The 21,588-nt window shown below is 44.2% G+C and overlaps 2 protein-coding genes across 2 annotated transcripts in view; both read right to left on the reverse strand.

Annotated features, from left to right (window-relative positions):
- Positions 1–18,578, reverse strand: part of gse1 (Gse1 coiled-coil protein) — a 242,077-nt gene extending 223,499 nt beyond the window's left edge. Inside the window, exon 1 of the mRNA XM_036534710.1 lies at positions 18,453–18,578. Within this exon, the coding sequence (XP_036390603.1) occupies positions 18,453–18,524 (72 nt within the window). The 5' untranslated portion in view covers positions 18,525–18,578. The remainder of the gene's footprint in view (positions 1–18,452) is intronic.
- On the reverse strand, positions 18,554–21,367 carry LOC118782295. The gene is made up of 3 exons (XM_036535602.1): positions 21,239–21,367; positions 18,653–20,666; positions 18,554–18,594 (listed from the first exon to the last, which is right to left on the reverse strand). The coding sequence occupies exons 2-3, from the start codon at positions 20,538–20,540 to the stop codon at positions 18,554–18,556; spliced, it is 1,929 nt and encodes a 642-aa protein (XP_036391495.1). The 5' UTR covers positions 20,541–20,666; positions 21,239–21,367.
- Positions 21,368–21,588: the final 221 nt, after the last annotated feature.

Raw genomic sequence — 21,588 nt, forward strand, 5'->3', positions numbered from 1 at the left:
GTAATTTGCAGATTAACGGCCAACACTGCTCCTTTTATGGCTTCTGTCAAGGTTATACAGGCATAGCAGCAAAGTTGACATCATCTCACCTCTCTCATAACCTCACCACAGAGGCCTGGCACAGCCCACCAGCATTTCAAATCAAATATTTATTCTATTTCTGTATTAAATCCTTCTTCTATTACAGTTTATGGCACACACACCAGTGTGCCCTATAGAAGACAGATTTAACAATGAGGTTTACTTTTGCTAATACAGCCTAACAATTTATTATGGATTAGACATCTGAGGGGGAATGCAAGAGAAACCTTGAGGGGCCCCACTTAACTAGTCAAACACTCAAACTTGGGTGTGACTGTGTTGAACATCTGATGTTCACGTTCTTGCATGTTCTAGGGAAAGCAAGAGTGGGTGGGCAATAAGTAGTGATTCACATCAGCCAGGTGATTCAGGCTAGAAGTATTAGGCAAACGTCTACATTTTACAATAGTTTTAAGGAACTGGACTTATGACCAGATGATTGCAGGGTCATATCCTGGGTGGGATACTGCTGTCACTGCCCTTGAGCAAAGCACTTACTATGAGTTGCTCCAGTAAATAACAAGCTATAGAAAAAGGATAGAATGTCTTTTAAGTCTACTAGGCACATCAACAAATAAATGGACAAACAAGCAGATAAACAAATATATCAGTATACATATCAGTATACACACTGATTCAGACATGACCTCTAACCCTCTGGAACTAACAGGGAGAGGGTGGTCTGGGAGTTGTGGAATCTGCAGAGATAGATGTAAGGGTAACGTTAGCTTGGGCCAGATATTTGCCATGTGGTCAAAACACGCGTGGATAAGCCACTTCACAGCAAGCCGAAAAAAGAAAACAGCTTGTTCCCACAGTTGTACCCTGACTATCAGTTACAAGCAGCCAGTCATAAAATGCCCTAAGTCCCAATGAAACACCAGGCATGAAGATCACATCCACCAGACACTGGCTTATCATACTTATAAGCTTACCCACACTCTATTAAAGCCCCTGCATTTCTCAGATGCAGCCCCGAAAATTTCATTAGCCTGTATGTGTAAAAGTACAAGTAAATGTGTATATGAGAGTGCACATGAATGTGTGTGTGTGTGTGTGTCTGAGATCTATACTTGAGCAGATGTCCTCTTACACCATCTAAAGAAACCACGTCTAATGGGACATCTTTCTCTCCCTCTTCTTCTCCCCCTCATTGCGGCAACTACCCTCTGAAGTACTTACAGTATCTAGGTTGACTGCCAGATTGCAGTGTGGTTTAGCAATTCTGAAATTAGGCCAATTATGGGATAGCACTGAGACCAACCAAGCACATTTTCACATCCTTCCATGAGACTACCATCATTTTGAGAAAAACCAAGGGACACCAAGGCAAATCATTCAGGACCACATGGATTTCCCTGTGGCCTTGACCCCCAGGGCTTTACTCACTAAGCCACCACAAAAAAGTCTAAACTGACGGACACAAGCCCCAGCATCAACCCCTACAATCCTGAGAACAGACCGAGGGACATTTTCTAGCTTTTCTTGTTCAGTGACCCTCAGCTGAAAGTCTCCACAAGATGGACTGCTATCATTAATGCACAGGGTCTAAGGGATTTTTTCTAGGCTACCCTCAACACTCAGATTGATTACAGATCTGCCTCAAGTGTCACCATCTCCTCCATCATTGTCCCTGTTGGTTTTACTGGAGCTGAACATTTCTGAGATTAGGTGCTGAGATCCTTCAGGTCACTAAATAGGCTGCTGATGCAGGCCGCATCCTCTGCAATCAGAACGACGCCCAGCAAGGTTACCAAAAATTACTAACTATCACTGCAGTTTTCAGCCAAGCAACACACAAGAGTCAACCTCATCCTCCACAACTAAATCCACACTTACTCATTTCCGAAGCATTCTGTCCAGCCATGAACTTCTCATAACAAAATAATGAATGACAACGGCCTGAATCATAATCACATCTCTTCACAACAGCGCCACCCAGGAAAAACACACTTTTTTCAAACACGAATGGAAGCAATTTCTGTCAAGTCACTCGCATGAAATACTCCCTTTGATCACAAACTAGAAATATGGATATGAGGTCATTGTTAAAATGAACATGGTGCTAATTTTCTTCTCTTCCCATTTGTAATTGCTTAAAGTCAGAAAACCAGAACTGCTGTTCTTAAAAAAAAATGAGGTATGAATTTATTTTTACTTATGGTCACAAGGCTTTAGCTCTTTCTGTTCATGCAGAATCATCAGAGCCCAAATGCTCCTGCATTTACAAACACCAAGATTCAATTTCCCTAAAAAAGTGAGAAACAAAATATCTGAAGCTTGGCAGAATGATGTCTGCAGCCTTGGTCAATTAAGTGTAACATCTTTCACAAGACTCCCAAGATTAAGGACTCTCAGCACTATCACTGCACCTATCTGAAGTACAACATTCTATTCTTGAAGACTTACAGACACACATGAATTTTGTATCTCAGAGAATGCTGGTCAAATCTGTCAAATCACATTGTCGTTCTCTGTAAAAAACATTTCAAATTCCTTGTTTACTTCTTCAATCCATGGTAAATCTATGGTTGCTCTTCCCAGACAACGCTGCACTGTAGACAGGTCAAACTAGAAAGGCCAAATCGATCTGATTCAATATGTTTCCTAAGTGTCAATGAGTAAACCGAATTCACAGCAAAAAAGGATGTCCGTTTAGTAACAATCTGGCCATCTGCTGAAAACTACTGCAACTCTTAGTCATCCCCCCTCCCTCTTCCTATCAGTCAAATGACCTTCGTTTCTGCATTGGGGTTACTGATGACAAATGACCAGGCTGATGTTCTGGGAAGATATGCAATCAGAAGGGAAGAAAACAACTCCCACACAGTTTCAAAGAACTGAAACCTTTCCATTACAGGCCCAAAGAGGCAGTCTCCAGTTACTCTGTGGAAACACAGGCATCTGTGATCACGGTTACCACTGACAACCTTGCTGATCGCTCATACATTCTTCATCCACTCCACTATATATCAAAAATGTGTTCTTTTAATAAGCCGTTTCCTGGCTCATCAATGATTGAGCATGATCATGATTCATCATAACAGAACTGGGTTTTTCTCTGAATGTGGCCCATGCAGAGGAAGGAAGGGGTCAAGTTCTATAGGGAACAGGGAAGAAAGTGTTAAATAATACACAATAGATCTGAACAGAGTGTACTCTGAATGTGTGGGTCTATATCCAGCAGCATGAAAAGTCAAGGGGGGCCTTGTGTGTGATTCAGCCAAGGTGTCCTGAGACCACTCTGAGGGGCAATCCATCCAACTCATACTTTACTTTCCAGTAGAGAGCTTTCACAATTCCAGCATGGAATGAAGTATTGCAACATTGTAAATGTAAATAAATTGCACCCCACATTATGACTGTATGCTGGTTCATTCACTAAAACGTTTGGGCCACATTAGTCACAGCTACTGTGATGTGTCAGATTATGCCAAAAGGCAAAGCTTTTCCAATCTGTTTCTGATCTGTTTCCAATCTACAGCTAGCACTTGGATTCTTGTTTTGTCCTTTTTTATTGCTTAATCTTTCAGTTTGAAAAGCAGAGCAATGCTTCACTCCAGGAAAAGACTGACAGTTCCGTCACAGACTCCTTTCCATCAAATCAAGTTAAGTGGAGGGTATCCTGCTGCATCTTCCCCCCCTAGGTCTCATTCTTCTTCTTTTGTCAAACAATCAAGAGAGGGCGAATAGCACCACTGAATGTAATGGCTAAGAAACAAGACTCTCACACCCCTGGGTAAATGAACTAGAGTCCCCATGAACCCAATGGCGTGGAGCGTCTCACGGTGTTGAAGGCCTGGAAGCACATGAAAGGAAAGTGGGCATCCTCATCAATCGGCTTCATGAGGTGATGGTTTATTTGCTGGTCTGTGGGATTTGCAGAGCTCCTTAAATCCTCGTTCCGCCTGTTGAGCGGCGTTCATACAGGGCTCCATTAGCAACTCATTTACTTCCCATCAGAACTAATCTGCAGAGCCACAGCAGTAACATTCTCTCTGACCTCCATGCAAATGACACCTCCTCTCACTAACACTGATCAGACTATAGCAACAAACCTACTGATTTTCTTTTTTTATTCACAACTGAATTTACTGCTGATTAAACAATGCAGATTTAAAGATGAAAATAATAGGGGATAACAATGTGGTTTTGTCCCACCTTGAGCAGACACCTCCACTGATTTCAAAAATGTATAAAAAGATTAGGCTGTTGTTTGCAAATTGGTGCAAGAATGTCTCTCTGGCATGCAGTTCACATGCCCTTGGCCAAAGAAACAAACAATGACTGTACATGTGTGAGTTTGAGAGTGTGCTTTTGGCAAAGCTGAGGAAAAAAACAGAACTGAAAAAAAATGTAAGGGGGGGGGGGGGGTGTAGATGGAGGAGGTAGGGAATGAGGGAGGGAAGGGGTGTTGAGGGGGGGTTTAGGCGTCCGGAGTCACTGAACATTTTTTTGGCAGCCCTGCTCACAGATCCTGGCCGCTAGCCCGGCTCTGAACCGAACTTAAACAAACTCCTGTTGCAGCCATCTGCTCGGCTTTAAAATAAATCAAACAATCTGTTGAGCCGTGGGTGATCAAGTTTCCATGTGCACGGCCGCTCACTCGCCTGCCTGGAGCCGCTGCTGGCTTCCACCAGCCAAAAGGGGCCTGGCAACATGTGGCCTTGCTAATTCCTAAAGGAAAGAAACAGGACCCTGGCTCCTAACTCAAACCAAGTGCTATTTTTACAACGACCCACAAAAAAATAAAAAATAATAAAAAATAAAAAAGCTTTATTCTTAGTGGTCTATATAACTGCACAATTTTCATTTGGGGAACAGGGGTCTCCCAGAGAAGACTGTGTTTTTGAAACACACCAACACATTTCACAGTTGTCACTCTATCTCACTATCTTGTGGCTTATTGCCAGTTAATTTGGTTTTTAAATATAAACACAGCAGAGAGGAGTCAAGAGGTGTACTCTCCCTCTGGATTTCTCTGCAAGACAACTTCAACCACATAGCCATTAAGAAAAAACAAACAGAAAAGTGTACATTTTAGTTTCTGTTAATTCAAGATTGTAAATGAAGATGGCCTGATTGGGAAGCCTTGCTGGACAATCCTATCTCTAAACCTCCTTTTGCACTGATGGAACCATGCCAAGGCATGCCCAGCCTGAATCAAGCCAGACCTCACTAATGCAGCTTGATTGGTTTTCTATTGCTGTACCTGGACTGTACTACATGACATCTCAATAATGTAAACAGAAGGGGATCTGCCTTTGAACACTTTTCTAGACATTTATGTAGGGCAAATGTAGCTGTTTTTAGCTCATGGGTTTATGACTTCACAAACCTATGCTTCACAAGTCATATTATTATACGTTAACATGTATTAAATGCCAAAATCTGTATTTTAAGTTTCCTAGAATCCTTGTTTGACTGGTGTAGAAAATACATGTACACTTGCCTTTGCTTTGTGTATTATATGTAATGTCTGTGTGAGCTACAGCTTTGGCACAGCTATACTTAAAAATTCACAATAAAAAACATTTTAGAAGAACAAATGTTCCTAGGCAATTTGAAAAAGCAATTTTTCAATTGCTGAATATTGACACTGTGAAATACTGACCAAAAGTAATTGTAACATTTCCTTCTTTTGGACAGTTTTGGCACTAACATATCATTGCGTATGTGCTAATCTGGCCCCTAGTCTGCTTCAAGCCAAAGCGGGCCATGGCCAGAAAGTTTCTCATTGGTTTTTGCTCAGATCAAAAATACAGTGGAAAACCAGGTGGAGCCACACCTGGACCAGTGAGCCTGGATCTAGCATGACCAAAGAAGAGGATACTGGAGACACTTGTTTATGTTTTTCAGAGGACAGGAGTTCAGAGAATTATTGTTCTGTTATCATATCCCTACAACATCTGCATGTCACTGAGAGGAACAGTGACAGTAAAAGCAGGTAGCAAGATGTACCTTTTGCTGGTCCTACAGAATGGATGTGTTTTCCAAAGGCTAACTTAGTCTGTATGTGACTTTTAGAACATACATACTACCAAGCCAACTGTTTGTACATCACTGTGAATGATATACATCCCTACATTAGATCATGCACACTACCAGTATCTCAAAATAATGGTGTATGCATCTCTGTGGCTATTAAACCATACACACTAGAAATCTCAGAATAACTGTGTATTCATCTCTGTAGCTATTAGACCATACCCAAGACTGATCCCAGAGTCTGGCTATGTGTGTCTCTGTGGATATTAAAACACAGCCACAGAGTACAGCCAGATGCTGTCTGTGTGCCTGTGTTTGGCTAACAAACTTTACCCACTGTTGATCAGAGTCTGGCTGTTGTGTGTGTCTGTGGCTATTAAACCGAAGCCAGTACTGATCCCAGACAATGGATGTGTCTATATTTTCAGCTAGCAAACTTTTCCCCCTGTTGATCACACAGCCTGGCTATGTGCGTGTCTGTGGCTAGTAAACCCGGAGTTTGGCTGTGGCTAGTAAACTACTGGGCCCAGAGTCTAGCTGTGTCCATTTATGTGCCTCTTCTTTTTCTCTCCTGCAGTGACACCAGACAACAATCTAACAACCCACTTTAATCCAGCCTGTAATTCCACAGCAGCCAGGATACAGTACGAAGCCATTAAGGTACCTCTCAAATTCGCACTGGGGGACTTCACCATTGGCAGCGTTCCTCATTTATTTTTCTTTCAGCTCCACTGCATTAAACATACATTGTGTGCATTTCACTGCCTCCACCATCGTCATCTAACAGATATTTCCACACTCCGCTGGCTCTTCAGCCTTCTTTATGTATACGTGTCCACAGACTGACAGACAGAGTCAAATATGCATAAACTCTACATCTAAAAACAACCACAAAGTTCATGTGAGTCATATTCGTTTCTGGTCCGACTCAAACTGCTGGCATGTACAAACCAGCGATTAGCAAGTAAACATTTCAGAGAATAGACCACCACATGTTCCTCCACAGTGCAGGAAGTGAATTCCAACTGTATGCAGACACTGATAGCAGTATCAATATTAGCTTGTGTGTGCCATTGTAGGGACTGTTTTTCAGAGTGAGATTGTGCGTGTATGTCCACACGGTATTTTCGCTCAATGGGTCTTGCAGGCATCGCTGGTATTTATGTCTCTGTCGAGGAGCGATGATGTCAACACAGTCTGCTCATTCTCTTGGAAACTATTCTGGGGGTCCCACCACTGTGTCACTCAACCTGAGCACATTGTACAGTGCTGATGTCAACATATGGGGACACTGAGGACCTGTGAACTCCCCTTTCTTTATTTGTTGCCTATTTTTATCTACAGGCTATAGTGCAGGGCTTAGTTTTTATAGCTTCTCTGTACTTTTCTCTTTCGTTCCAGCTCACGCTTTAACTCCTCATCGTAAGGATATTCCAAGTTCAAAGATAAACAGAAAATTGTGACATATGGCAATCGTAAAATTAAATCCAACATTGTAACCACATGATAAGGCCCTCTGTATGGATGCCACAATGTTTCTGTAATCTACTATACATCTAGGACGTAACTTAAAGGGCAGGATGATGTCTGCTATAAACAGCATAATTAACTCAGAAAACACTTTAAACCCATCTCTTGGGGCCTACTGAATGAGAAATACACCTTAACATCTTTGGAGTCAGAATTAACACTACACACCCACAAACATGGGAGTCATCAAGGACCCAAAAACACTTTTTTTCATGGATGTAAGATACTCTTTTAAAAAAGTTATACAATGACTTGTAACAGCTTATACAATGACTTATAACTGACTGTGGTATAAAATAAAGAGCTGGTAAATGAAGGCTTAGTTAAGTGACAAGAGATAGATATTATCTGTATCTGCTGTCTTACGTAAAGTGCCACCTTTCCGCTTCCTATATCAGATGCTCAGAGAGGCATTCCAGCCAGGCTGGGGAAAACACTTCCTCACTCCAGATGGAGCATTGTACTTGCAGTTCTTGAGCGGTTAACGACTTTGAATTGCTCCGTGCTGTGAGCTCCTGTTCCGGCTTCCTCTACTGCGGCAGTGGATCCATGTGAACATCACAAGACAGAGGCTCTGACTTGAACGTGTGACCTATGACTTCAGTTGATTGGCGATGGCATGAATTTGAAAAATAACCAACCCACTGCTGCCAGCTCCCCCTCGAGGCTTCTGCAAGTCTGGAGTGGGAGGGGGAGATCTGTAGGGGCATGATCTGTATTCATGCTGGCTCCTGTTCTGCATGTGGGGGCCAGAGAGGAGTGCAGGTTTGCTCAATGCATGATGAAATCACTCTTAGAGGAGGGGTCTCTACTGTGCATGTGATCAGCAGAGCCCAAACAGCCAGGTCTGTGACACTGCTTGACAGTGCCATCAGCCTGAATTAGGTTTCCATTCAGGACATCCACTCCCATCCCTCACATTTTTCCATGTTCATCATTTTAAGAGAGCCACTGCAATCCAATCAATCCGAAAGAAAACAAAAGTATACACCTGAGGAGGTTGCATCACACTTGCCTCAATCCCTTCTTGCTTCCCTGGCAACACACTACACGTCAAGTCTTTTTTTAACTACCAGGGGGTGTATATTTAGCCCACCCTGGGTTGTTTAAGTTCAACTTTCCCCTTCCATTTTGGAATGGCCAGTTGTCCCAGCAGCACTCTCTGCACCTAATTAGCCAGTGCCCTCATCAGCAGATTACATACAGCAGGAGAGTCTAGGCTCTGCCTTGATGAACCATTACTCTACACGCAGCCTCATCTGCCATGCTAGGTCATACAGTTTCAGGCAGTAGGATGGCTGTCAACTAGACTACCCTAATGTTGTGTGAGGACTACACATAAACATAAATCACAGACTGCTATTAATGGAAACATCACCAACTAAACACTGTATTAATTAATGTATTTATTTCTTTAGTTATAAGATGTTTACAACAAAGGTTTGCATTTCAACCCACTTGAGATAATGAATCCTGGCCTTGGTAAGACCAGGCTTCATTATCTCATTATTTATTCATTATCTGCTGTCTTCCATTTGACTGCAATGCCCACTCTCATCTAACTGGCCTGCATACCTCATGTGACATATTTGGGCCAATCAGGCAAAAAGTGACGTGCCATTTGTTGTTACCACACACACTGCCATGCCATGGTCCAGATGGGTCCATTTATTTTAATCTGCACACCTGCTAATGCTTCAACACACCTGGAGGACATCCTCTGCTGTAACGCTGCAACAAACATTAAATAAATAGTCTCTCTTACACTCACATTTGTAGCACTGAGGTTTTTTTTCTTCTTACTACTAAAAACTGGCTTACATGTTGGGTGATCTGGCCAAGAGTCATTGTGAAAGGCTTGTAGCATGCACTGTAGTTAGGGCATAGCTATGTAATTACCAAAGTAAATCCAGGCTTGGGGAAAGTTTGTGGCCTGGTCTTGATTTCTGAGCACAGTTGTCCTCTAAGAAATATGGAGTATGGTAAGGTGGGTTACATGAATCCAGAGCTTATTTATGACCATTTTCAAAACATCACACTTCTTTCTTGTTTAAGATGTTCTATTACTGCAATATAACCAGGGACAAAGGAGTAAGAAAAGGTGAAGCTTATGAATGACCAACTGAGCTGTAATGACAGATGAACAGCATAGTTTCTCATAGCAGTGAGGGTGAGATGATAAAAGTGACATTATGGAAATAATGCATCCTTCAGTTATCTTCCCTCATAAACCACAGCTTATTTCTTGCAGCAGATGACTACATTTGTATCCGCTGAAGTCCAGGTACTAATAACATGATTGGCAGTTGACATGGGGGGACACATGAAGTGTATAGACGCACACCTGCCCCATGGCCTGTTGCAGCCCTGACTGGTGGCTGTTTGCTTTCTCCGTGGCTCTTAGCAGGAAGTTAAACAGACCCTCTGGCCAGGGTAGAAACCAGCTCTGTTATGATATCCTTCCCACAAAAACACACAGAGTTATTCTTCCTGGTCTCCAAAATTTCATGTTCCTTTGACAGAGCTTTGGTTCATTTCAATTCCTCTCCATCAATGAGGAGAGCTTGGCAGCCAATATTATCCTAAGACCACCCCAACAATGGACATTAATACTGTATGCCATCTCACTAAGGGTTAAAAGCTGTCTTCTGTACTGAACTCTATCACACCACTAAAGCCAAGATTGGTAGTAAGAGATGGTACCAGCATGAGTAATAAGTTAATGTCTACCTATTTCATTTACAGTAGGGACAGGGATATCTGAAATCCTGAATCTGAAATCCAGTCCCCTTTCACAGTCCTAAACAAGAGATTTACATTTTAGCTGTTTAAAAAGTTTGTGAAATTAATATTGGGTTGATAATTTTTAACAGCACAGGGGTCAGAGCTCTGACAGCCATCAATTGCATCCCTGGTGAGATGTGCATGCCCAGATCATTGTGAGAGACAGCAGAGAGAAAAATTCCATTGTTTAGTCTCACTCAGTATAAAGCGCTAATACCAGTATGGCCTCAGATCCGCGTGGCTGTTTCTCCCGCAGATCCCCGTGAGACTGAACAGTCTTGTCAGGGCAGTCCCAAGAGCAGGGGGCCAGAGAGGGTCAGGGAACTGGGCCCCCGCTCACTCTATTCAGACTAGGCCTGGTAACAAGGACTCAGGCCTAACCCACAGGAACACAACAGCAATCCTGTTATCATACAGTTCCCGACAGAGAGGCATGATGGGGAAAAAAAGGCCCTCTTCATTTTTTTTCTTTATGAAAAGTGTGAGAGAGGAAAAATAAACAATGATTGTAGCCGCCACCCTGTCCAGTCATTAAAAGGCTTTTAGTCTGCGGTGCCAGAGCTCTCAACAGGCCCAACAGGAATAAACACCTCACGCTGTGAACCTACTCTCTGGCCCTACATCTCTGACGCGCTGGTCGTCTGTAAACAATATGTGTTCCATTTGCACAGAGTCCATTCATTCAAGCTTTGCTCTGAATTAACGGTCAGTCTATAATAAAAGCCGGGAGTGGGGGTGGGGGGTGGGGGGTGGGAGAGAGGGACTTGGCCTCTTCCCAAATTAAGAGAGCAGCGCTGTGTTCTGAGACCTGGGAACTGAGCTAGAGGAAGCTGCCAAGTCTCCAGCTCTGCATGAGAGACTCCTGCATTAGGTTCACTGGCCCGCAGCTCTGCTCCCCGCGGCCCATGCGTTTGACAACCAAAGCCAAGGTCTGCATCCCCCCGCCCCGTCAGTCAACTTCTCAGGTCAATAGATAATCGCTGCATTCACAGAGAGGTTCACACGGAACCACAAGCTACGAAATACACAAAAACACACAAAACATTCGGTGCCTCTGCCTTGGGCCCAAAATATGACCCGGCCCACTGCCAAGAGAATCCACCGCCGCACCACATACCATACAGCAGTTCCCTGGTTTTCCACTTTGCAAGTCCACAGGGCCTGCAGCCGGACACCCAGCTGATAGAGAATGTGTGTGCTGCTGAGGGAGTGCTCTGACAGGATTATGGCTAAGAAGTGCATCAAACTTTATCTTCCCACTGTTGCAGTATTAATGTGTTTTTTCTCTATTCTCATGACTATTCTCACACTTGAGTTACACTCAACACTGTACAAATAATTGTACAAGAGAGATTTTTCCTTAGTGAGCCTGGCAAAACAAGCCTAAAAATGTAAATGAAACAGTCTCTGACGCTTGTTGAGAGGATTAGCTCCATCCCTCCTCTGGCAGAATGCACAAATTTGAAGCAACTGTGATGATGTCCACCTTGTAAACATTCAATCACCTAATAACTCAAGTGTAAGTGCTGTCAGTGGGGTGAATGGGGAGGTCGACCAGTCCAGGTCCACCTGTCTAACCCTTGCTACGGATGACCCCACCAGCTGACCACACTTCCACTATCTCAGCAGAAATGTGTGAACCACCGGGGTCGCGGGACAATTACATGTGAACTAAGCACCTTTCCCAGCCTTCTTTTCATACAGTACCTCTGTGTCCATTTATACTACCCATCTGTAGTGTCAGTTTCCAGTTATTCTGTACGATTCAGCAGCAACACTTGGATCTTTGCCGCAGAATTCCAAGGCTGTGAAATTTACACCAATTTCTGTGTAGCCCCTCAAATAGTGGAAATGGACATGTCAGTGCTTGAAGCTTAGAGAGCCATATCATACCAGATCCATTCACACTTTTCTCTGAATGACATTCCAAAAGTAAAGCACACTTGTGTTTTTGAGCAGGACTTTTATTTACATTGTGCATGGTTCTGAATGATTTTCCAACCAAATATTTGACAGCATTTGGGACTTTCTGGTTTGATCCTGCACATTTCCCTGCTATAAAAACACTGTGGTGAGATAACAAATGTTCCATGGAGGTCATTCATGCCTCAGAGCTGTTTATCTTTCCACTTTCTGACATTGTTTTCATTGCTGGGACAGGCACTGGAGGTGTAAGGCTTACACAAGCGTGCCAGTGTGCTCTACTTGCCAAACACCAGTCAATGCTGAGGGAACGTGAGTGGCAGAGGAGAGACCAGAATGAACAGAAACAGCCCACTCCTTCAATTCATGCACCCACATAAGACAAAGCCATGGGGATGCATCAGTCAGATGTCCACCATTAAAACTGCAGCAGCTGGTGAAATAATAAACAAAACAAACACTGAACAGGCACTGTTCAATGGCTTTGACCTGTGGCTTGTCATCTTCCCACCCATTTAGTGAGTTGGGACATTACCAGTCCCAAGGCTGCTTCCACGAGTTACAGCCAACAGGAAGAGAAGAGATACAGTAATACAGACTATCATCTTTAATTCAAGTTGCCTTCACATCAGGAAAGCTGAGAGACAGAGAGGCAGATAAACTGTCCTGGCAGTAGCCTTTTCCTGTCAATAAATACATAATGAGGAGGTCTATGAGACCTTAATGAGTTGCCTGGTGAACCAGAGCTCTGGCCAAGCAACATTCCAACTTACCTTTGTCAAAATATCACCTTAGCAGAGGAAGATCACTCCCTCAAACAGTGAGACAGAGTCTGACAGGTCTAATCCACTTACTGACAGACCTCACCATAAATTCTGACATGCATTTGTTCAGGATGTTCCAGCAGAGAAGATTTATGCAGTGATGGCATAAAGTAGTTTCCACAATTCTACCAACACACTTCTATGGCTGGAAAAAATAATTGGCAATCTATTTTTCAATAAAGCTCTGTCATTGTTTGAAACAAAAATAAAAGAAGACTGAACAAATCAGCAACAAATTTCCAATCTACACTTTGCCTAGACAGCCTGTGTCAATTGTTCAGTAGTTGCAAACTACAATATCCCCTCAAACTGTAAATAAAATCTACCAACAACTGCTAATTTACATTTCAAGGACAGCCCTTTAGTTACTTGTTTTAATGTCACAGATATGTAGGGAACTGGAGTTAAGACTGATACTGAATTTTTAGAAAGGTTTTTTGAACAATGGGCAACAATTAACTTGTGGCTTCATACTGCAGCTTTGCCTCAGCCAAAAGGAAATTATGCCAGGGCTTCAAAACTTAGATACCCGGTTTTCAGAAAACTGAACGTTTCCAACAGACATTAAAACTGCAGCGTGTGCATTGAATTTGAAATGCAGCCTGTAGAAACCGCATACTGTAAGGAGTAGATAAGCAGCTGACCACCCACAGGAGTGCTGGGTCACACACGCCTCCGGCTCAGATGACCCATGGCAGACACTCTCACAGCAGTCACTTGGAGCCCCTGTCACCAGGTCACGCCTGCCGTCACACACAGCTGCATCAGCTAACATCAGAGACCACTGACAACCATAACTCTTCTCCTGAAGTGAGACACCATGGTTAGATGATACAAGAAACCATTTTCTTCACGGGTCTGGCTGCATTGCAGGCTGAGGCATGTATGACAAAGGAAGGAAGGCTTTCAGCAACTATATTCCTTTTACAAACACTGAAATATGAATTAGCAGTCACCACTCTGAATTCTAGGGTAGATGCAATACCATCACAGAGCAGAGAGAAGGAATGCAGATGAATGGCCTCACGTTTTGGAGCCCTGCCAAAACCCCATCAGTGGAGGAAGTGCTCCTCCACAGGGTGAGGGTGGGGCAGCCCCCAGCTGGGGATGCTGGGAAGTCTCTAGTGGGGCCATTCTGCACAGACCGCCAGTAATTCCACTCCCTCTGCTCCCCCTCCCTTTGTGTATCTCCTCATAAGTGAGTCTCAGAATCCTGCCCTTCAGACCATCATCACTCGCCTTTAAAGTGATCTTCCACTGATCCCTCCATCACAGTGGCTCACAGAGCTCATTCCTGCTCCACCTCCCCCAAAGACACTTCATTTTTGAGCTACTGAGGGTTTCCTGGCTCATTTCCCAAGTCTTTGCCTTCGATATTCCACAAACATCCCACCCCACTTTGGTCTCTTTCCACCACAAAAATATCCCTCTATAAGAATGGCTTAAAAACTGCTTTTCAGATGACATCATTTCAATAAATTTTCAGCGAGAAATTCAGTTACTGGAGCCTGGAGAGAAATTGTTTGTTTTCTTTCTCAAATACCTCTGGAGTTTTCTGCATTTCCACATGAACTGCAATTCAGCCACAATTTCTCCGTGGTGGCAAATATCAACATATCCTTTACTATGCCTATATCTCTGTGACCTACACTTTAAAATCGTACTCCATCTGACTGTAAATTCTGATAGCTTATTAACTGGGAAGTAGTCCCCTCTCTTGAAAGGTGAAATAATTTTGCTTGCAGCAACAGACTGGAGGGGCTTTGAGCCTTTTGGCTATGCACCACACACATCAAATACCTTCATTAACAAGAGGGTTATATTTCACTGTGGCCTGAATTGGGCCAAAACACTCAAATGGCAGCAAAGTGAAAATGTGTCAAGTAGCCCTAGGTTTCCTGTGAAGGGATCTGCATCAGCTAATCCCTATCCAAACCTGAGAGCCTTCATAGCCAATCCAACATTCATACTTACTGAACAAATGCATACAAAGTGCTCTTCACAGTGCACTTAAAAATGAACACAACGCAATAAGCTATTCCCAGAGTGGACCTTTAGGATCAATGAAAAGGTGAACCTGTTCCTTGCTTTTTTGGCTTGAATGTTACAGTCTATCACATTACCTCTGACTTTATGTGATGACAGGGCATGGTATGTTGTTTAAAAGCCCTTATGTAGACATTCAAAGCATACTCTACAGGAAAGCAAAGCATCTCCTTACAGGCAGAACCATATCCACTTTTCTTGGGCTTGATGTCACCACACTAAAATAATGTTTGGACTCTCTCTCCTTCTCTCTCTCTCTCTGCATCACTAGTTTCAAATGCTGATATAGAGCTCCGTCATGCTGTCATTAATCTTCACAGGCGACACTGTCAGTTCGCTGGTGTATTTTTCTTGTGATGGCAAATACCTCCTTCGAATGCAGTTGCAAATTGACTAAGAATGCTCCTCCAACCCTCAACCATACACATACACACACACAATGATGGTTAAAAAAAAACAAAAAAAACAGGAGACTCCCTTGTTCCATTCAGCTCCTCTCTCCTCCTTGAGTTCCCCTGGAACCATTAGCATCTGAGTTTCAGCTTGGCAGATCACCATACAGATGCAATTACTCTCCCTTCTTCTTCCCCCCCTCTCTCTATCAGTGCCAAACGCTCAGGTGAGTCCCACCTACACCGAAAGATGCTCTGCACAATAGGGGTCAGAAATACAATAATTAACAATGACAGTACTCTTCAAGAAGGCCTCCACCATGCTCACATTTTCTGCAACCAGAAATCTAACAATGTCTGTTATGTTAGCTGGAATTTTGTCAAGTGATAATTAAACTCTTGCCTATTCCACACATTTTCAGAGGATTGCTTTATCAATGATTTCATGCTTATTTTATCATTAAGCTCACCTAACACCCATAACATGTATGTCATTGTGTGGGAGGTTTGTTTGGACCTGCTTGAAAAGCATACTGACTCATGCGCTGAAAAGATGATCCTGCCAGTGACACTTAAGCACTGCTAAATTTGAGTTCTTCCTGGATTTTAAGTTCAAGTAAAGGACAACACAGGCCAGCTGGCTAGAGCACAAAGCGAGGGAAAATGAATCTCTGAGTTGGATCCATTTTCCAGCCTGTATTGGATGGAAGACAAAGAAGCAATAGGGTTTAATGATATATCAACAGGTCAATCGCAATTAAAGAGAAGAGTAAGCCTGAAATTTGGCCACATTCCTCAGCCATGTAATTACGAATATGCTTAAGACATACCACAGATTATATATAAAGTGCCTCACTGAACACTGTAAGTGAATCAGATATGATTTTATCTGGGTGCTCCCCTTTCAACAGCTTGTTTAAATGTAGCAGTTAAATAAAACAGAAATTCTTTGTTTTATCACAACAGTACAAATAGGCAGCCTAAAGGTGACAATGGAAAAAAAAAGAAATAGAAGCTGGTATAAAGAGATTTCAATGTTTGTGTTACTTACTAGTGCACAATGCAGGCCTGCACACAAAGTGCGAGCCTTATCAAAAACTCTGCTTGGCTGACCAACATAAGAGTAAAAGTGTCACATTTCACTATCACTGGAAGAGACAAGTACTTCCAAAGTCTAGTCGCCAGAAGACAAACCCACTCTCTCTCTCACCCCCACCCTCCAGTTTCTGCCCCTGTTACAGCAAGAACGCATGCGCCAGGAAGCAGAGGAAGCAGATGTGTGCCTTCTGTGACACGAGAGTGATGACAGGCCAGCTCTGGAGCAGATCACATGTCACTGGAGGACACAGCACCTGTTTCCCCGTCCCCAGAACATTTCCAAAGCCATGAAGTCATCCACTCGCCGAGGCCAAAATGGCTTAATCTCCCGCGCGCCTGCTGCCCCAGGGCTCCAAGGCTCCTCTCCCAGATCATCTTTTTGCAATTTGGGTCTGATTCCCTCAGAAACTTTACCTCAAAGCTGCTGCCGCAAGTTCCTCGGTCTAATGGTTTTAGTTTGGTCCAGGCAACAAACAGCTGGTGTGTCCCAAAACTTCTGTGTCATAGTGTGAATGACAGCCACAGAAGTTATGTCTTATTTCTCGGTCTGGCTACTTGACCATTCAGCAGGCTTTATTAGAGGAAATTATTATGTTTAATAAACTTTATGTAATATTTCAGCTGTTGCCATTATTAGCAGTAATGGCTGTTTTTAAAGTGACAACTGACAAACAAATGTTGCATCTCCATCCGTTTGCATGTATGACCATTCAGATTACTGGATTTGGTTAAAAAACTATAAAGAATTCAAATATTGTCAACGGTATCAGAAGAAATTGGTTTTATAGTAAACCCATCCCATACTCCCTAAATAGAAGGCATATGGTATCTTACAGCCAAATATGAATACAGAATTGTTTTTGAGGTCCAATCAAAACACCTTCTCTAAGACACAATTTCCTCCCTTTCTCTCATCTGTTTCAGGCTCTAGAGCCTCTGCTCCCTGCAGAAGGAGGGTGGAAATCAAGCTCACCAGGGTAACATTTGTTTTCTGCCGCCAGATGGTCTAGCAGAGTGCAGCAGCACTGACTTTTAAAAAATATGAATCAGCCCACGCCGGTGATTTTTGGATCCCGCTGTCTGAATGTTTGCCTCTCACTGTACTACACGGAACAGGCCACTATTACCCTCCCAGCCTTTACTACCTACCCTTGTATCGTCTTGCACCTACAAAACATTCTTGAGAGGCCAGACACTTCTCTCTCTGCCATCCTTATATAATCCATTCCATCTCTGATAGTCTACTACCATGGACAGACACAGTCATGGTCCTAATAAGACACTTTCTAAAGGGCAACTTAAAATAGTGATGCCGAGGAAGACCTTGAAACACAAGAGATGGTTTGACAGACAGGGATCTGTCAACATCAGCATAGGAATAACCTCTCCAACATCCTACTAAAGTATTTCACTCATGCACATGTACATATTAGCTATGTATGTGCAAACATATACCCCCACATTCACATGCAATCTGGCAACAGAGGTGAAAAAATTTGTTTTCTGACATTTAGAAGAATGAATGGGGCTGGACCAGTATTTGTTTCAGATTATTTTCCCAACGCTTTATGTACAGCACCACCTGTCTCCACTTGTCATTTCATTTGATGGAGAAGCTTAACCTTCTCATTCAGCAGAATAATTCAGCTCAAAAGTGTAAGAGCAATACATAGTTCAATGAATGCAATCTTGAAATGAAATAACTGATCTTTTCTCAGGGCAGGTGGCATACAGATGGAACAGAAAACATGTAATCTTACATAATTTGTTATTTCATGCTGATTACCTTGTATTTACTGGGAGAGGAACTGCTGTCCAACAGGTGGTTCTGCTTCATGTTCTGACCAGCCAGGACCATGGCTTTACATTCCACACAAGATCCAATGGTCAGTTTTTTCCCATCATCCACCACAAGAGTGTGGTTGACCCTGGGAGCATAGAGGAAAACGGGAAGCCGGGCCACATGGACCATCTTTAACCCCAAACAGCGCCTCTTCTCCTGTCTGCAGAAGAAGCAGACGAAGGTGTCACAGCTGTACTGCCGGGACCATGGGCTGCTGGCAGGCTGACCACTGCGGCTCTCATGCTGTGCCCACTGGCCCAGCAGGTCATGATAGCAGAGCACGCAGGTGGACACCAGGCCTGTGGAGTCAGCTGGCTTGGCCCGGGGGGCAGGGGGGTGCACAGTCAGAAAGGGGAAGAAGGGCTCCCCTTCCCCACAGCGGCCCGGGGGGTTCACGTTCAGCTGGAACTCCACGCCAGCTCCCAGCTCAGTGCCACACAAGTAGCACATGGAAGTGTGGCCCACATGGGCAGGAGGGAGGCCTAGGCAGCCACTTTGGGAGTTGGGCCCCCCACTGACTGCCTGGTGGTATCTACCCAGGAAGGTGTTGACGGACGTGATGAGCTCCTCACTAAGACACAGCCTGTAGGCGGCCCAGATATCCTCCAGGATGCCGTGGCACAGCTTGCAGCAGTGCACCTTCCCATTCTTCACCCCCCTGGCGTTTGGAGGGCAGGGGAGAAAGTTAATGAAGGGGAAGTGCATGGCACTCCGGGCTTTGCCTGGCCCTGCCTTTGCGTAAGCCACTTTCACATCCTTGCCGCAATCCTGGCCACAGAGGAAGCAGGCCTCCCGGGTGGGCTCTGGCTCTGGTTTGTGACTCTGAAGAGTATGGGGCTCCTGACCCACGGGATCCATGTTCAGGGGAACAACATATAGGCGCTGGAGTACGGGCACATTAGCCAGTTCGAAGCCCTGCCACTGCTGCATAAGGGAAGAGTGGCAGCAGGCACACACCAGGGTGCACCCTCCAGGGCTCAAGGGCACAGCCCCAGGGGGAGGATTGTGCAGCCACAGAAATGGGAAAAATGGCTCGTTTATAGTTCTCTCTTGTTTCTGTACATACACTCTGAACTGGTTAGTTGGGGACAGCTTGCTTCCACAGATGTAACATGCACACTCCTCCACCGCACTACTGCTGTGAGGTTTTGAAATGACACTACCCAGCTCCCTTTGCTGTTTGTTCAGTGCCGCTCCGCGCTCCCTCTTGCCTCTGAGTTCAGGAACGTCGCGGTCGTCATCACTCGTTATGTTTATTTCATTGTTTTCAGAGTCAGAGTCGCAGGCATGGTTACCCCCGTCATTTGACTCACAAGGGTCACTTTCCTTCAGGACATACGCGTCGCGGTCGGAACTGCTCTGGGCGCCAGCAGGTGACAGTGCAGCGGCTGCCCCAGCAACATCTGCTGCTTTATGACGTTTGCGTAACAGAACCAAAGGATGCCTGGAGTTACAGCTGCTGTCGGCAGTATGCTGGCTTGGGTCTGGATGTTTGGCATTCTCCTCTGGTAGCCACTGCTTGTTGCGTATAATGATTCCGTTGTCTTGCACAGGTGTCGCGACAGAAGGGGTGTCATAACAGCGCTGTGGCATAAACTCCTGGAACTGAGCCAGAGGCACTGAGGATTGAGATACATGACTCATAATTTGAGCAGAGCGTCTCGGAGGCAAAGTACTATCCGATTTCTGCGCGTCCTGTGCTGCATAGCCACTGACACTGTACCGGATCGCCCGCTGAGAATCAGGACTGCTTTTTATATTGACATCGCTACTTTTTCTGGTACCTTCTTTGGGTGTTTTGTTATTTGTGGACAATTTAAAACATTTTTCCTTGTTCATACTGGGTCTATCGACTAAATCTAATTCTTGGTCTGACATATTTTCATTTTCAGAGAATGACGAAAAATCTGATTCAGGTGCGTCAAAATTCTGGCTGCTGACACTTATCCTCCGCTCCAGATCGTACGAGATGTTCCATTCTTGGGGTATCCGCCGGGAATCACACTGATATGGCCTTTTTAGCCAGTACATGCGCTTTTCTATCGGGGTCCTTGATCTCTCGAATGAGTTCCACTGCTCCCCGAGAAAGCAGTGGCACACAGCGCACGCCAGAACGCATCCATCTAGGGCAACTCCGTCAGCCCCCGGGGCTGGCTCCTGGTGTTGCAAAAACGGGAAAAAAGGACCGTTTTCTCGTTGATATTTCACTTGCAACTTCAGTTCTTTCCCGGCCGTAACACTACCTCCACAAATAAAACAATAAATCAATCCTATCCCGTTTCGTTCAAGTCTAGAACCGTTACCGGGAAATGCACTCTCTTCGCCGGGCACAACTGCAGCCATGAGTCGGTGCTTCCTAGAAATCGGTGTCAAGTCCTTGTCACGGGGGTCGTTCATTGTTTTACAAATATCCGATGTGATGTCCCTTTCGATAATTCATTCTAGGGGCAACAAACACACCTTGATTATCTACTTATGCAACGCGGTCCCACGGTATTGTGTATCGCATTTAGCCTACTTACGGTGATAAATAAGGCAGAGTCCTACGGACACGACAGAAAGTGCTGCTGCACTAGCAGCGGCAGTGAATCCTTACAGTCAAAGTATTCCGAAAGCGCTGTTAATCCTGAAACACTCGTAATTCATGACAAGAAACGTTGTATTACACAGCGTCTCTCAACGTCTGCATAGCGCTGTACAATGCCATTGATGTGAGGAAAAACTCTTACTTGGATCCGTAGTCCCCTCTACTCCAGCGAACTTTCCTGTGTTCACCCAACTTTGGCTGCTAACTCGCTCACACTGTAGACAGCGCCATCTCCAATTTACTGGATCAATTTCAGAGACCCACAATGCATCTGCCCACAGCCAGAAACTACGCTGATCATAAAGTAAGGACGTTACTTGCTCCAGTACCACAGCTCTCTCTGACATTACAGAATCACCACCAGCTGTTCAGCGCCAAGCTGTTCGACTGAATTTAATTCATAAATCTCTGGTCGTTGCACTGTCGTTTTCAGTGCAAAGTCAAAACAGTTCTAATACTTATCAATATTAACACGTTGTTGCTGATAAAAAT

Source organism: Megalops cyprinoides, chromosome 8 (genome assembly GCF_013368585.1).
Source record: "Megalops cyprinoides isolate fMegCyp1 chromosome 8, fMegCyp1.pri, whole genome shotgun sequence".
NCBI lineage: Eukaryota > Metazoa > Chordata > Actinopteri > Elopiformes > Megalopidae > Megalops > Megalops cyprinoides.